At 50.5% G+C, this 16,184-nt stretch overlaps 1 protein-coding gene across 1 annotated transcript in view; it reads left to right on the top strand.

Annotated features, from left to right (window-relative positions):
• Window positions 1–13,150, top strand: part of rbl1 (retinoblastoma-like 1 (p107)) — a 23,313-nt gene extending 10,163 nt beyond the window's left edge. Inside the window, exons 12-22 of the mRNA XM_083939715.1 lie at window positions 86–223; window positions 333–497; window positions 589–730; window positions 3,003–3,233; window positions 3,344–3,543; window positions 4,041–4,217; window positions 6,146–6,217; window positions 7,018–7,105; window positions 7,860–8,008; window positions 9,334–9,498; window positions 11,962–13,150. Of these exons, the coding sequence (XP_083795841.1) occupies window positions 86–223; window positions 333–497; window positions 589–730; window positions 3,003–3,233; window positions 3,344–3,543; window positions 4,041–4,217; window positions 6,146–6,217; window positions 7,018–7,105; window positions 7,860–8,008; window positions 9,334–9,498; window positions 11,962–12,156 (1,722 nt within the window). The 3' untranslated portion in view covers window positions 12,157–13,150. The remainder of the gene's footprint in view (window positions 1–85; window positions 224–332; window positions 498–588; window positions 731–3,002; window positions 3,234–3,343; window positions 3,544–4,040; window positions 4,218–6,145; window positions 6,218–7,017; window positions 7,106–7,859; window positions 8,009–9,333; window positions 9,499–11,961) is intronic.
• The last annotated feature ends 3,034 nt before the right edge of the window (window positions 13,151–16,184 follow it).

Genomic DNA, 16,184 nt, shown 5'->3' with positions numbered 1-16,184 from the left:
TGTGTGTGTGTGTGTGTGTGTGTGTGTGTGTGTGTGTGTGTGTGTGTGTGTGTGTGTGTGTGTGTGTGTGTGTGTGTGTGTTCAGGTGTTATTGGAGCAGGATATCTTCCACTGTTCCCTGATGGCGTGTTGTCTGGAGGTCGTGTTGTTCGCCTACAGCTCTCAGAGGACGTTCCCCTGGATCATCGACATCTTCAAACTGACCCCGTTCTACTTTTTCAAGGTCTCTCACACACACACACACACACACACACACACACACATACTGACACACACACACACACACACACACACAGGGTCGTCTTATCGGGGTCGTCTCATTGCGTCCGCAGGTGATCGAGGTGTTCATCCGCTCAGAGGAGGGCCTGTCCAGAGACATGGTGAAGCACCTGAACCTGATCGAGGAGCAGGTTCTGGAGAGCAGAGCGTGGAGCGGGGACTCGGCCCTGTGGACCGCCCTGCACGCCGCCGGGGACAAAGTGCCCACGGTGGAGGAGGTCAGCGGGAAACACACACACACACTCAGGTAAACACACACACACTTTTTCATACGTACTTTAACTCTTCCTCCCCCTCTTCTCTCTCAAGGTGAATTTCTCCTCCAGTCTTGACACGGGTTCTGGTTCTGGTTCCAGCGGAGGTCAGACCCACCTGCCTCTGGTCGCACTCTCCCCCATCATCCACCCCCGCATCCGGGAGTTCAGATCCGGTCTGGGCAGCGCTCGCAAAGGTGGGTGTTTTGGTGTTCTAATCTGGACCGAACCGGTTCAAACTGGGCTGGAGGACCGAGACCGGTTTAAACTGGGCTGGGGGACCCAGTGTGTGGGTCAGGGAAGTGTCTGTGTCTGGGTAGTTGCTGTGTCAGGGTAGTGTCTGGGTCGGGGTAGTGTCTGGGTCGGGGTAGTGTCTAGGTCGCGGTAGTGGCTGGGTAGTGTCTAGGTCGGGGTAGTGTCTAGGTCGGGGTAGTGTCTAGGTCGGGGTAGTGTCTAGGTCGGGGTAGTGTCTGTGTCGGGGTAGTGTCTAGGTCGGGGTAGTGTCTAGGTCGGGGTAGTGTCTGTGTCGGGGTAGTGTCTGTGTCGGGGTAGTGTCTGTGTCGGGGTAGTGTCTAGGTCGCGGTAGTGGCTGGGTAGTGTCTAGGTCGGGGTAGTGTCTAGGTCGGGGTAGTGTCTAGGTCGGGGTAGTGTCTGTGTCGGGGTAGTGTCTAGGTCGGGGTAGTGTCTAGGTCGGGGTAGTGTCTAGGTCGGGGTAGTGTCTGTGTCGGGGTAGTGTCTGTGTCGGGGTAGTGTCTGCGTCTGGGTAGTGTCTAGGTCGGGGTAGTGTCTGGGTAATGTCTGGGTAGTGTCGGGGTAATGTCTGGGTCGGGGTAGTGTCTGGGTCGGGGTGGTGTCTAGGTCGCGGTAGTGGCTGGGTAGTGTCTAGGTCGGGGTAGTGTCTAGGTCGGGGTAGTGTCTAGGTCGGGGTAGTGTCTGTGTCGGGGTAGTGTCTAGGTCGGGGTAGTGTCTAGGTCGGGGTAGTGTCTGTGTCGGGGTAGTGTCTGTGTCGGGGTAGTGTCTGCGTCTGGGTAGTGTCTAGGTCGGGGTAGTGTCTGGGTAATGTCTGGGTAGTGTCGGGGTAATGTCTGGGTCGGGGTAGTGTCTGGGTCGGGGTGGTGTCTGGGTCAGGGTAGTGTCTGAGTAATGTCTGGGTAGTGTCGGGGTAGTGTCTGTGTTGGGGTAGTGTCTAGGTCGGGGTAGTGTCTGGGTAATGTCTGGGTAGTGTCGGGGTAATGTCTGGGTAGTGTCTTGGTCGGGGTAGTGTCTGGGTAATGTCTGGGTAGTGTCTGGGTAGTGTCTGGGTCGGGGTAGTGTCTGTGTCGGGGTAGTGTCTGCGTCTGGGTAGTGTCTAGGTCGGGGTAGTGTCTGGGTAATGTTGGGGTAATGTCTGGGTAGTGTCTTGGTCGGGGTAGTGTCTGGGTAATGTCTGGGTAGTGTCGGGGTAGTGTCTTGGTCGGGGTAGTGTCTGGGTCAGGGTAGTGTCTGGGTCGGGGTGGTGTCTGGGTCAGGGTAGTGTCTGAGTAATGTCTGGGTAGTGTCGGGGTAGTGTCTGTGTTGGGGTAGTGTCTGTGTTGGGGTAGTGTCTGGGTAATGTCTGGGTAGTGTCGGGGTAGTGTCTAGGTCGGGGTAGTGTCTGGGTAGTGTCTAGGTCGGGGTAGTGTCTAGGTCGGGGTAGTGTCTGGGTAGTGTCGGGGTAGTGTCTTGGTCGGGGTAGTGTCTGGGTAATGTCTGGGTAGTGTCGGGGTAGTGTCTTGGTCGGGGTAGTGTCTGGGTAGTGTTGGGGTAGTGTCTGGGTCGGGGTAGTGTCTGTGTCGGGGTAGTGTCTGTGTTGGGGTAGTGTCTGGGTCTGGGTAGTGTCTGGGTCAGGGTGGTGTCGGGGTAGTGTCTGTGTTGGGGTAGTGTCTGTGTTGGGGTAGTGTCTGGGTCGGGGTAGTGTCTGGGTCTGGGTAGTGTCTGGGTTGGGGTAGTGTCTGGGTTGGGGTAGTGTCTGTGTCGGGGTAGTGTCTGTGTTGGGGTAGTGTCTGGGTCTGGGTAGTGTCTGGGTTGGGGTAGTGTCCGGGTCGGGGTAGTGTCTGTGTCGGGGTAGTGTCTGTGTCGGGGTAGTGTCTGTGTCGGGGTAGTGTCTGGGTCTGGGTAGTGTCTGGGTCTGGGTAGTGTCCGGGTTGGGGTAGTGTCCGGGTCGGGGTAGTGTCTGTGTCGGGGTAGTGTCTGTGTTGGGGTAGTGTCTGTGTTGGGGTAGTGTCTGGGTCTGGGTAGTGTCTGGGTCTGGGTAGTGTCTGGGTTGGGGTAGTGTCCGGGTCGGGGTAGTGTCACTACCCAGACACTACCCCGACCTGGACATTACACAGACACTACGCCCGACTCCAGTCCACTAAACTGGACTAGAACCGAACCGGTTTAAACTGGGCTCCGATAAGAAACTGTGATATTTCGTCTGACTTTCTTCTTCTCCTGTCTCTTTTCCTGCAGATGTGCCGCCCTCGCCGTTGTCCGTCCACGACCGCTACAGCTCGCCGGCGGCAGGCAGCGCTAAAGCGAAGCGGCGTCTCTTCGGCGATGACCCCCCGGCCCCATCGCCAGTAGCAACCCTAAGCGTGAGCCCGATGACCTCGCCTGCGAAAAGGCTGACGTTCGGCGCCAGCAGCACGCTGAGGATCGGGACTCGGGGTCAGGCCACCGTGCTCAGCATCCCGATGCAAGGTAGACGCCACATCATCATTTTTGTCACGTCATCGGGGTCGTTTTTACTGCTGATGTCGTCGTTTGGCGCCCGGAGAAGCTGACGCCGCATGTTCGATGCTCTCTTGCAGGTGTGAGTAACGACCACACGATCACGCTGATCCCCGTTCAGCCGTGCGACGCGTCCGGGACGATCACCGCTCAGTTCCTGCTGACCGCCTCCCCGAGCCGCGCCACCACCACCACCGCCACCGCAGCCACGACCTCCGACCCCCAGACAGGAAACAGACGACCACGACGCACAGGATCACTCGCTCTGTTCTTCAGGAAGGTGAGTTTCAAAAATAACAAGATACACGACTCCCCCTCCATCTCTCTCCCCCTCTCCATCTCTCCCCCCCCCCCATCTTTCTCTCCCTCTCTCTTCATCTCTCCCTCCCTCTCTCTCTATCTCTCATCTTTCTCTCCCCCTCCCTCTCCATCTCTCTCTCTCCCTCTCTCCACCCCCCATCTCTCTCCATCTCCTTCCCTCTCCCCCCTCCCACTCTCTCTCTCTCTCTCCCTCCCTCCCTCCCTCCCACTCTCTCTATCCCTCCATCTCTCATCTCTCCCTCTCTCTCTCTCTCCCTCTCCCCCCTCCCACTCTCTCTCTCTCCCTCCCTCTCTCTCTCATCTCTCTCTCTCTCCCTCTCCCCCCTCCCACTCTCTCTATCCCTCCATCTCTCTCTCTCCCTCTTTCTCCCTCCCTCTCTCTCTCTCTCTCCCTCTCTCTCTCCCTCTCTCTCAGAGGCGTTTGCAGTAACCGTGTTTCTCTCTCTCCGTCTTCAGGTGTACCACCTGGCCAGTGTTCGCCTTAGGGACCTGTGCGTGAAGCTGGACGTGTCGTCGGAGCTGCGGGGGAAGATCTGGACGTGTTTCGAGCACGCCGTGGTCCACGCCACGGGCCTGATGAGGGACCGACACCTGGACCAGCTGCTGCTCTGCTGCGTCTACATCATCTCAAAGGTGAGAGCGCGGAACTTTTCACTGTTATTACGTCAGCGATTAAGACTGGACATGGGTTTATTATGAGTACGCGGAGAGAGAGATGGAGGGAGGGGGGGGGGAGATGGAGAAAGGGAGAGAGGGTAAAAGAGAAAGATAGAGGGAGGGAGAGAGAGATGGAGAGAGGGTGAGAGAGGGAGTTAGAGAGAAAGGTGCGGCGGATGAAGGGAGGGAGAGCGAGAGATGGAGAGAGGAGGGGAGATGGAGAGAGGGTGAGGGAAAAAGAGAGGGGAGATGAAGGGAGGGAGAGAGGGTGAGGGAGAAAGAGAGAGGGGGGAGATGAAGGGAGGGAGAGAGATATGAGGGGATGAAGGGAGGGAGAGAGATATGAGGGGATGAAGGGAGGGAGAGAGAGATTGAGAGAGGGAGGTAGAGAGAGAGAGGAGGGGAGATGAAGGGAGGGAGAGAGAGATGAGAGGATGAAGGGAGGGAGAGAGATATGAGGGGATGAAGGGAGGGAGAGAGATATGAGGGGATGAAGGGAGGGAGAGAGAGATTGAGAGAGGGAGGTAGAGAGAGAGGAGGGGAGATGAAGGGAGGGAGAGAGAGATGAAGGGAGGAGAGAGAGATTTAGAGAGGGAGGGAGAGAGACATGAGGGGATGAAGAGAGGGAGAGAGATTGAGAGAGGGAGGTAGAGAGAGAGGAGGGGAGATGAAGGGAGGGAGAGAGAGATTGAGAGAGGGAGGTAGAGAGAGAGATGGGGAGATGAAGGGAGGGAGAGAGAGATGAGGGGATGAAGGGAGGGAGAGAGATATGAGGGGATGAAGGGAGGGAGAGATAGATTGAGAGAGGGAGGTAGAGAGAGAGGAGGGGAGATGAAGGGAGGGAGAGAGATAGATTGAGAGAGGGAGGTAGAGAGATATGAGGGGAGATGAAGGGAGGGAGAGAGAGATGAGGGGATGAAGGGAGGGAGAGAGATATGAGGGGATGAAGGGAGGGGGAGAGAGAGGAGGGGAGATGAAGGGAGGGAGAGAGAGATGAGGGGATGAAGGGAGGGAGAGAGAGATGAGGAGATGAAGGGAGGGAGAGAGAGAGGAGGGGAGATGAAGGGAGGGAGAGAGAGAGGAGGGGAGATGAAGGGAGGGAGAGAGATGGAGAGACGGTGAGGGAGAAAGAGAGAGGGGGGAGAGATGAAGGGAAGGAGAGAGAGATGGAGAGAGGGAGGTAGAGAGAGGAGGGGAGATGAAGGGAGGGAGAGAGATTGAGAGAGGGAGGTAGAGAGAGAGGGGCGGGGGATGAAGGGAGGGGAGATGGAGAGATGGTGAGGGAGAGATTTTTCTTATTTACAGTGTTTTCATTGATTTCCAGTAAAAACACATGAACACGAGTCACACACACACACACACACACAGGGACACACACACAGGGACACACACACACATAGAGACACACACACACACATACAGGGACACACACATACAGGGACACACACACACATACAGACACACACAAACACACACACACACTCACACACATACAGACACACACACACATACAGGGACATACATACAGACACACACACACATACAGGGACACTCACACACATACAGACAAAAACACACACACACACTCACACACATACAGACACACACACACATACAGGGACATACATACAGACACACACATACAGGCACACACACACACACATACAGGCACACACACACACACATACAGACACACACATACACACACACACATACAGACTCACACACACACATACAGGCACACACTCACAGACACACGCGCACACACACAGACACACACACACACACACAGGCACACACACACACACATACAGACACAGACACACACATACACACACACACATACAGACACACACACACACACGTATTTGTGCTTTAAATGTTTATTAATTGATTTGTTGCAGATCACCAAGGAGACGCACACTTTCCACGACATCATGAAGTGTTACCGCAGCCAACCGCAGGCCAGCAGCCACGTAAGACACACACACACACACACACACACTTAACACACACACACACACACACACACACACACACACACACACTTAACAGCCTAAATCCACCCCATTTTTAACTTATTTCATATTAATTCTTTAGTTTTATCAGTGTAATAAAGTAACTAAGTACATTTAATTAACTACTAACTTCACTTTGTTTGATTATTTCCACTTTAAATACTTTCAACGTCCATTTTTAACAGGAAATATTGTCTTTTAATTTCACTTATTTTGCATATTTACATTATTAAAACAGAATATTACCACGTTAAACATTTACAGAGATTATTACGGGTTAAATTACGCATCAGAGAGTAATTAAACTGACATTTATCAGCTGTAATGTTACTTTTAGAACATTATTTATGAGAATAAATATAAATAAATGTTTATTTTTATGCATATTTTGACTTTTACGTGTTTTACGTGTTTTTAAAGAGTATTTCTACAATTTTTCTCACAGAAAACACGACAAATACATTAGTTTGTGTGGTATTTAATGAGGTGTGTGTGTGCGTCTGTGCGTGTGTGTGTGTGTGTGTGTGTGTGTGTGTGTGTGTGTGTGTGTGTGTGTGTGTGTGTGTGTGTGTGTGTGTGTGTGTGTGTGTGTGTGTGTGTGTGTGTGTGTGTGTGTGTGTGTGTGTGTGTGTGTGTGTGTGTGTGTGTGTGTGTGTGTGTGTGTGTGTGTGTGTGTGTGTGTGTGTGTGTGTGTGTGTGTGTGTGTGTGTGTGTGTGTGTGTGTGTGCGCGTGTGTGTGCGCGTGTGTGTGTGTGTAGGTGTACCGCAGTGTGTTATTGCGTCACACTCCCACAGAGCAGGTGACCGACGAAAACATGGAGGTGGATCCGGTTTCTGGTGCTGAATGTAAGAACACACACCTACAAACACACACACAAATACACACACACCTACACACACACACACACACCTACAAACACACATAAACACACCTACAAACACACACACCTACAAATACACACACACACCTACAAACACCCCCACACACCTACAAATACACACACACACCTACAAACAAACACACACACACACATCTACAAATATACACACACACACCTACAAACACACACACACACACACCGACAAACACACACGCACACAAACACACACATACCTACAAACACACACACCTACACACACACACACACACCTACCTACACACATACACACACACACACCTACAAACACACACACACGCCTACACACACCTACCTAAAAACACACACATACACCTACACACACACACACCTACCTACACACACACACCTTCGACAAACACACACATACACACACACACCTACAAACACACACATCTACACACACACACACACCTACCTACACATACATATACACACACCTATAAACACACACACACCTACAGACACGCGCACAAACACACACACACCTACACACACACAAATACACACACACACCTACAAACACACCTACACACACACACCTACACACACATACACCTACAAACACACACACACCTACAAACACACACACACCTACAAACACACATACCTACACACACACACACCCACACACACCTTTTAAAACAGCTTAAAATCCCCGTTTTGTGCGTTTGTGTCATCAGCCGCAGAATCGACCAATCAGGCGACAGGAGAGGCGACCGCCGACCAATCAGGGGAGGAGGAGCGCGGTGACCTCATCCAGTTCTACAACAACGTCTTCGTGCTGAAGACCAAGAGCTTTGCGCTGCGTTACGCCGTCCACGACCACCGGGTACGACACGGCGACCGCTGCGTCTCTATGGAAACAGAACATGCTTTTACTTCCTGGTTACGCACCTCGCTCTCCTTATTCACTGTAATGCTCGCTCGACCCTCTCTATCTCCCTCCATCTCTCTCTCCTTTCATCTCCCTCTCTCTCCCGTCATCTCTCTCTCCCTTCCTTCTACCTCTCTTTCTCTCCCTCCATCTCTCTCTATCCATCTCTCTCTCTCCATCTCTCTCTCTCCATCTCTCTCTCCCTTCCTTCTACCTCTCTTTCTCTCCCTCCAACTCTCTATATCCATCTCTCTCTCCTTCTATCTCCCTCTCTCTCCATCTCTCTCTCTCTCTCCTTCCATTTCCCTCTCTCTCCCCCTTCCTCTCTCTCTCTCTCCCTTCCTTCTACCTCTCTTTCTCTCCCTCCATCTCTCTCCCTCTCTCTCTCTATCCATCTCTCTCTCCCTCCATCTCTCTATCTCTCTCTCTCTCCCTTCCTTCTACCTCTCTTTCTCTCCCTCCATCTCTCTCCCTCTCTCTCTCTATCCATCTCTCTCTCCCTCCATCTCTCTCTCTCTCTCCCTCCATCTCTCTCTCCCTTCCTTCTACCTCTCTTTCTCTCCCTCCATCTCTCTCCCTCTCTCTCTCTATCCATCTCTCTCTCCCTTCCTTCTACCTCTCTTTCTCTCCCTCCATCTCTCTCTCTCTTTCTCTCCATCTCGCTCTCCCTCCATCTCTCTCTTTCTCTCCATCTCGCTCTCCCTCCATCTCTCTCCCTCCCTCTCTCTATCCATCTCTCTCTCCATCTCTCTCTCCCTTCCTTCTACCTCTCTTTCTCTCCCTCCATCTCTCTCCCTCTCTCTCTATCCATCTCTCTCTCCATCTCTCTCTCCCTTCCTTCTACCTCTCTTTCTCTCCCTCCATCTCTCTCCCTCTCTCTCTATCCATCTCTCTCTCTCCATCTCTCTCTCCCTTCCTTCTACCTCTCTTTCTCTACCTCCATCTCTCTCTCCATCCATCTCTCTCTCTCCCTCCATCTCTCTCTCCCTCCATCTCCCTCCATCTCTCTCTCTCCCTCCATCTCTCTCTCCCTCCATCTCCCTCCATCTCTCTATCTCTCTTCCTCCATCTCTCTCTCTCCCTCCATCTCTCTCTCTCCCTCCATCTCTCTATCTCTCTTCCTCCATCTCTCTCTCTCCCTCCATCTCTCTCTCTCCCTCCATCTCTCTTCCATCTCTCTCTCCCTCATCTCCCTCTCTCTCTCTCTCTCTCTCGTTACTGAAATGTCATCCTGCATTTAAACCTGTCTCTCTCTCTCTCTCTCTCTCTCTCTCTCTCAGGCGGACGCTCCCCCTCTCTCTCCGTTCCCGTCCGTTCGGGCTCAGCCTCTCTCTCCTCGCCGTGTGTCTCAGAGACACTCGCTCTACCTGTCGCCTCACAAGAACTGCGCGAGTCTCCTGACGCCGAACTCCTACACCTACAGGATCAACAGCAGCCCGTCCAAGGCAAGACACACACACACACACACACACACACACACACACACACACACACTCTCACAAACACACATACACACACACACACACACACGCTAGCGAGCTAGCTTAACTGTCCACAGACGGATCTTCTTTAGCTTCTGTCACCTGGCGCTGCTAGCTTTGGATGTGTTTCTGCCTCGTTGGTGACACCAGATCGAACTCGGTGCTTTCCTGTCCCTCCGCGGTTTGGTCAGCATCGCTCTGGACGCCTCACCACGGCCGTTCGAGTGCCGAGCATTAGCGCACCAGCTAATCTCTCAGGTTTTCACGGTTAGCACACCAGCTAATCTCGTATTATCTGTCCTCCCCACAGAAAGTATCTAAGGTCTGCTTTTCCGGGGGACTTGCTACGAATACTGCATGCTCCCATTCGGTCTATCTTTAAGCCCGAGGGTGTTCGTACGGTGCACGGAAGCAGAGGTGGCCCGCTGAGTCCGTCTCGTCATCTCACGTACATTTTCTGGATCTTTCAGCGGCGTCCCTCTCTCTGAAACGCTTCCTTCTGTCTCCTATTGGTCATCATGTCCTGGTGAGGACGGACAATACGACGACGGTGGCATTTATCAACCGTCAAGGGGGGTTACGCTCTCGTCAGTTGCACATACTGGCACGCAGACTGAGCCTGTGGAGCTGTGGTCGTCTCCTCTCCCTGAGAGCGACGCACGTCCTGGGAGCTCTGAACACGGGCGCGCACCTGTTTACAGGGAGGCGCCAGTATACGGGGAGTGGACTCTGCGTGCTGTTTTACTCTTTGCGCAGCATGGACGCGCCCCTCGCCGTAGACGCACTAGCGCACGCCTGTCCGCGCGTGCTTCTTTACGCGTTCCCTCCGTGATAACCCCCACTTTATCCAGAGTAAGGGACACGGCCACAAACTGATTCTGGTGGCTCCGTATTGGTCTGGGATGCATCGGCTGGCGGAGATTGATCGGTTACTGTGCGTACAGGGGGAGGGACGGTCCTCCACCTGCATCCAGAACGCCTGGTGCCGTGGGTTTGACCCCTGAGTGGCTGAAACTGTCACAGCGTGTGATTTCCACTGAACAAAGTGCTCGAACCTCCACCACTCGGTCTCTGTACGACTGTAAGTGGAGGGTGTTTGAGGGGCGGTGTCACAAAAACGGTCACATTCCCTTTCAGTGTCCAGGGGGAGGGATACTGTCATTCTTAAGGGAGAGAGAGAGGGAGGGAGAGAGAGAGAGAGAGGAACGTAGAGAGTAGAGAGAGGAAGAGACGAAGAGGGAGGGAGAGAGAGATGAAGAGAGGAAGAGACGAAGAGGGAGGGAGAGAGAGAGAGGAAGAGGGAGGAAGAGACGAAGAGGGAGAGAGAGAGAGATGAAGAGGGAGGGAGAGAGAGAGAGAGAGGAACGTAGAGAGTAGAGAGAGGAAGAGACGAAGAGGGAGGGAGAGAGAGATGAAGAGAGGAAGAGACGAAGAGGGAGGGAGAGAGAGAGAGGAAGAGGGAGGAAGAGACGAAGAGGGAGAGAGAGAGAGATGAAGAGGGAGGGAGAGAGAGAGAGAGAGGAACGTAGAGAGTAGAGAGAGGAAGAGACGAAGAGGGAGGGAGAGAGAGATGAAGAGAGGAAGAGACGAAGAGGGAGGGAGAGAGAGAGAGGAAGAGGGAGGAAGAGACGAAGAGGGAGAGAGAGAGAGATGAAGAGGGAGGGAGAGAGAGAGAGAGGAAGAGGGAGGGAGAGAGAGGAAGAGACGGAGAGGGAGAGAGAGAGAGATGAAGAGAGGAAGAGACGAAGAGGGAGGGAGAGAGAGAGAGGAAGAGGGAGGAAGAGACGAAGAGGGAGAGAGAGAGAGATGAAGAGGGAGAGAGAGAGAGAGAGGAACGTAGAGAGTAGAGAGAGGAAGAGACGAAGAGGGAGGGAGAGAGAGATGAAGAGAGGAAGAGACGAAGAGGGAGGGAGAGAGAGAGAGGAAGAGGGAGGAAGAGACGAAGAGGGAGAGAGAGAGAGATGAAGAGGGAGGGAGAGAGAGAGAGAGGAAGAGGGAGGGAGAGAGAGGAAGAGACGGAGAGGGAGAGAGAGAGAGGAAGAGGGGGGAGGGAGAGGAAGGAAGGGAGGGAGAGAGGGAGAGAGAGAGAGGAGACGAAGAGGGAGGGAGAGATGAAGAGGGAGTCAGAGGTCAGAACGGAGGTACAGAGAGGCGTTGCTATGGAGACGATGCACCGTCTCGTCTCCTCGGCCTGAACTTTACGCTTTTGTTCTGAGCCGGTGAGAAAATAAAGATAAAACCATTTTTACCTAAAAAAGCAACGACTTTTGACGTAACCTCACCCTCCACGCGTCCACGGAAACCTGCAAACGCCACCTCAGGAGGAACCCAACGCCACTTCAGCGGCTTGAAAAACAGCGCCGTTATCCAAACACGGAGCGTTAACGCTAAAACGTTCCTCACTTTTGTCTCGTCTCTTCGTCACAGGAGTTATCCGACATCAACCGGATGCTGCGGCAGGGCTGCGTGAGCAGGAAGAGGGCCTTCACCATGGAGGGGGACGTGATGATGTCATCAGCGTGCGACTCCCCCAGTAAGAGGGCGTGTCCGGAGAACGGCAGCAGCCCGGACGTGCTGCTGAAGCGGCTGCAGGACGTCGTGTCGGAGCGGCAGAGCCACTGACGCAGAAACACGTAAAACAACATTAAAGTGATGACGGAAGTTTCATTAAAGGCTTTTTTAACGATGTAACGACGGCGTTCAGAGACTTTTACTCTTTTAAATCGTGACTTTTTAATGTTTGATGGTAAGAACATGAGCTAACCGTGCGCTCACACCAACAGAGATGGTGGTCGCGTGCTCACATCATCGCTTCAGCCGCGTCGGATCGCGTTTAGCGTTTAGCTAACTGAAGCTAACTCTGCTGTGGTGCTGAATGGAAGCTAATGCTAATGCTAACAGGACAACTGAACGCTTTAAAAGCACCGAAATAAACTCAGACAGGAAGTGAGTCGTCGGCGTTCTTCTCCCTCTTCTTCTTTGTTCTTCTTCTTCCTCTTCTTCTTTCTTCCTCTTCTTCTTTGTTGTTCTTCTTCCTCTTCTTCTCTTTTCTTGTTCTTGTTCTTCCTCTTCTTCTTCCTTTTCTTCTCCTTCTTCTTCTCCTTCTTCTTCTTCTCCTTTTTCTTCTTCTTCCCCTTCTTCTTTCTTCCTCTTCTTCTTCCTCTTCTTCTTCCTTTTCTTCTTCCTTTTCTTCTCCTTCTTCTTCTTCTCCTTTTTCATCTTCTTCCCCTTCTTCCTTCTTCCTCTTCTGCTTCTTCTTCTCCTTCTTCCTCTTCTTCTCTTTCTTCTTCTCCTTCTTGTTCTTTCCCTCTTCTCCTTCTCCTTGTTCCTCTTCTTCCTCGTTTTCTTCTTCTTCCTCCTCTTCTTTCTTCTTCTCCTTCTCCTTCTTCTTCTTCTCCTTCTTCTTCTCCCCCAAAGAAGACAACAACAACAACAATGGCGGCTTCAGTGACGCTCACTGTGATCTCAACGCTGACTGGCGTCCGAAGCGTCATTTATGGTTTTGAACGGCAGCGTGACGCTTTCATAGCATTTGTTGTGAACGCACGTTTAAAACAACAACAACAACAAAAATAATAATATTTAAACGTGATATTTGAGCCCGTCTCTTGTTTTTACTCGCTTAAGTTCTTTTATTCAGAAACTTTTCGCTCTTTTTCGTCGTTTTTTTTGTTTTTATCGAACAAATCTGTAAAAAAAAAAAAAGATTTAATTCACAGAAAGAGGTGTTTTTGAAACTGAAATTGAAACTAAAACACCCGTTGTTGATGAAAATACTTTGATTTTCTCTCTCAGGGCGCCCTCCCACTGTGCGTCCGTCCCGTGCCCCGTGCTTTAGGGTCCTTGTCCCCCCCTCCAGGCCCGTTTGTACTCACACTACCTGGGCCTCGGAGAATGCTTCTTGCTGCCTATACGTCATCACGCCGTAACACGTCACACGCATTGATGACGTCATGGCGATGCGTGGCTTTGTTTCCAGATCTTTCCGTAGACCTCTGAGTTTTTGTGCGTCTTGTCGACTGTTTTTGAATCTTTTCATCGACCAAATCTGCAGTAAACACTCCACCTCCGCATCACACCAACGTGAACCTTTCACCGCCATTGTTTGAAATGTCCGCGCATGGTCCCTCCTTCTTTTTTCTACGTCCCAACAGGCGCACAGGAAATGACCTCAGAACCGCCGTAGGCCTCGTGCTCGTACACGTGTGCACGCTCGTGCTCGTACACGTGCAAACGTGCTTTACTAAAGCCCACCTCTCCCAAACGGGCCGTGGACGGCAAGCGTGCTGCTCCTAGACGTGGTACGGTTTCACTCACACTGGTCAAAGGAACCAGACTTTAGCTGTGGAACGTGTTTGGGCACGGGACGGAGGCACAGTGGGAGTGCGCCCTAAAACAGTGAAAAATGTGAATCGACGTCTTTGAACGATCTGTTTTTGTCCACGACTCAAAGACGTTCAGTTCCACGTCACAGAAGAAAGAAACCAGAGAATTAAATATTTAAACAGAGAAACTTTACTTTATGTCTTTTTATCTCAAACTCTTTAATCACTTATCAAAAAGGTTTAATTTTAATTAAATCGTTTAAAACTAATCGACTGATCTTTGCAGCTCTGCTTCCTTCAATCTCTGTTTTCTCAGTGTTTTTGCAGGTTTAACATTATTTTACTAAACTTTTGTTGAAGTTGAACTGGAAAAACTAAACTCTGCGTTTATAAAACTGATCGTCCAAAAGGTCCAAATAAAGTTCTCCAACAGAACCAGAACAAAGTTAAATCAACAATCAAGAAATAAAGAAAGAATTTTAGTTTGTTTAATTCTGTTAAAGTTGTTTTTTAAGGAGTGAATCATCTTCTAAAACTAAATAATAAAGAATCTCTGATAAGTTTCAGTTTCGTTTTCCCCGTTAGGAGTGAATCATCTTTACAAGAACTGAGGATTCTTTGTTTTTTTTAAGAATTCAAAGTAAAACGTAGAGCAGCGAACTATTTTTGACGACCTTTGACGCAAATTTTAATGAAAATAATTTGAATTAAACGTCCTCAGACTCTCAGAATCGGAGATTTTCCTGCTTTTCTCTGTTTTAAATCACGTAACACTGAATATTTCATCCGGTATTTTCATTTTAGTGGTTGCATTCGACATCAAACTGCACTTTTTTTGTTTTATTTTGAAAATCATACCAGAGATTGCTGTTTTTCTGCTCACGTAAATAAACATAAGCAGCATTAATAAAGGTTTTTACCGCACGTTGGGGATCGAATATCAGCGACGTGGAAGCAGAAAGTCTGGTTTGTTGTTCGGAAACGTATTTTGAAGATTTGATCCATAAAGTCGTAAATAGCTTCTCCACCAGGACGAATCCCGTCCAGTATTAAACGCGTCTTCCAGTAGATTTACGCAGACGTCTGTTATTCCTTTAACCTTCCCTTTGTGTGCTTGCGAGACACGTGAGGTCGTATAACGCTGCGATCAAAGCGCGCTGGATTAAAGCAGCATTGTGTAACTTCAGTGTGTAGCATCTACACTTTTTTTAATCAAATTTAACATTTTAGAAGAAGACTTTGTCCGTTCTGTGGTTTTATTGTGAAGGAGACGGAGAAAAACAAACCACCTGTTGAGAAAAATGCAGATTGTGGGAACGCAGCGTTTATTTTTAACACATTTTTGTCATTTTCTGAACAGTTTTTAACCCAAACGTGTGTTTTCTTGAAGGTTTTGTAAAATAAATCGTACTTTAAGCTCTTCTGTGTTCACTCTTTACTTCTTTGTGTTTCCTTTGGTCGTGTCGACGCACTTCTCTCAGATTTACGTTTTATTTATTTCAGGGTCTAAATGTTGTTTCAAACACAGACTGTATAAAAACAGACGTAGCGTCTCCATCTGGGTCCGTTCTCTCAACTTGATCCAGTCGTACTCGCCTCTGGGAGACGCCATCTTGTCTTTGACTCTGCCTCATTTCCTTTTACCATAAAGGGCATGTATGTGACGTTGGGGGAAGGGAGATACATCCATCTGGGTGGCGTTTACAGAATTAGCCACATTAGCTCTTGTTAGCTCCACCACCCAGGAGCTAGGCTAACAGAACACGTCCCGTGTGGCTCCAGGAGTGAAGTGAAGGCAGCGTTAATGATTTAAACTGATGTTCAACACAGAACCGTGCTCATAGACTGTAAAACACCGACCCTCACGTCACAGATAACAGGCTGTATCACAAGCCATGGTGCGAGAGCGGCTATTTAAATAGCATAACAGAGCTAACGCTAACACAGTGTGTGTTCCTAAATCATCTTGTCACTCATTGAAACGCCACCACACGAATGACCGCAGTCCAGGTCGAGATGACGGAGTTAGCATGCTAATGATGCTAATCCTGACAACTAGCCTCCGAGGAGAAGTGACGGCCAGAGGCTAGCTGTCACTCAAGAGACCACGCCCCTAATTATTCATGAACTTTAACCTCCAATAAAATAAAAACTAGCCCCTCCCCCTCAGTGTTGTCATGGAGATCTGAGCTAAACACACAGACTAGAATGTTCTTTTGTCCTTAAACAGGTTTAATGATGCTGTGTAAACGGCCTGTTTAACATGGGGCTCAATGAGAAACTGCTCTGTTATCAAACCTGCCCCTAGTGGACACTCAGAGAACT

This window comes from Echiichthys vipera (genome assembly GCF_963691815.1).
Source record: "Echiichthys vipera genome assembly, chromosome: X".
NCBI lineage: Eukaryota > Metazoa > Chordata > Actinopteri > Perciformes > Trachinidae > Echiichthys > Echiichthys vipera.
The sequence above is the reverse complement of the archived record's forward strand: the minus strand, read 5'-3'. Positions and strand labels throughout refer to the sequence as shown.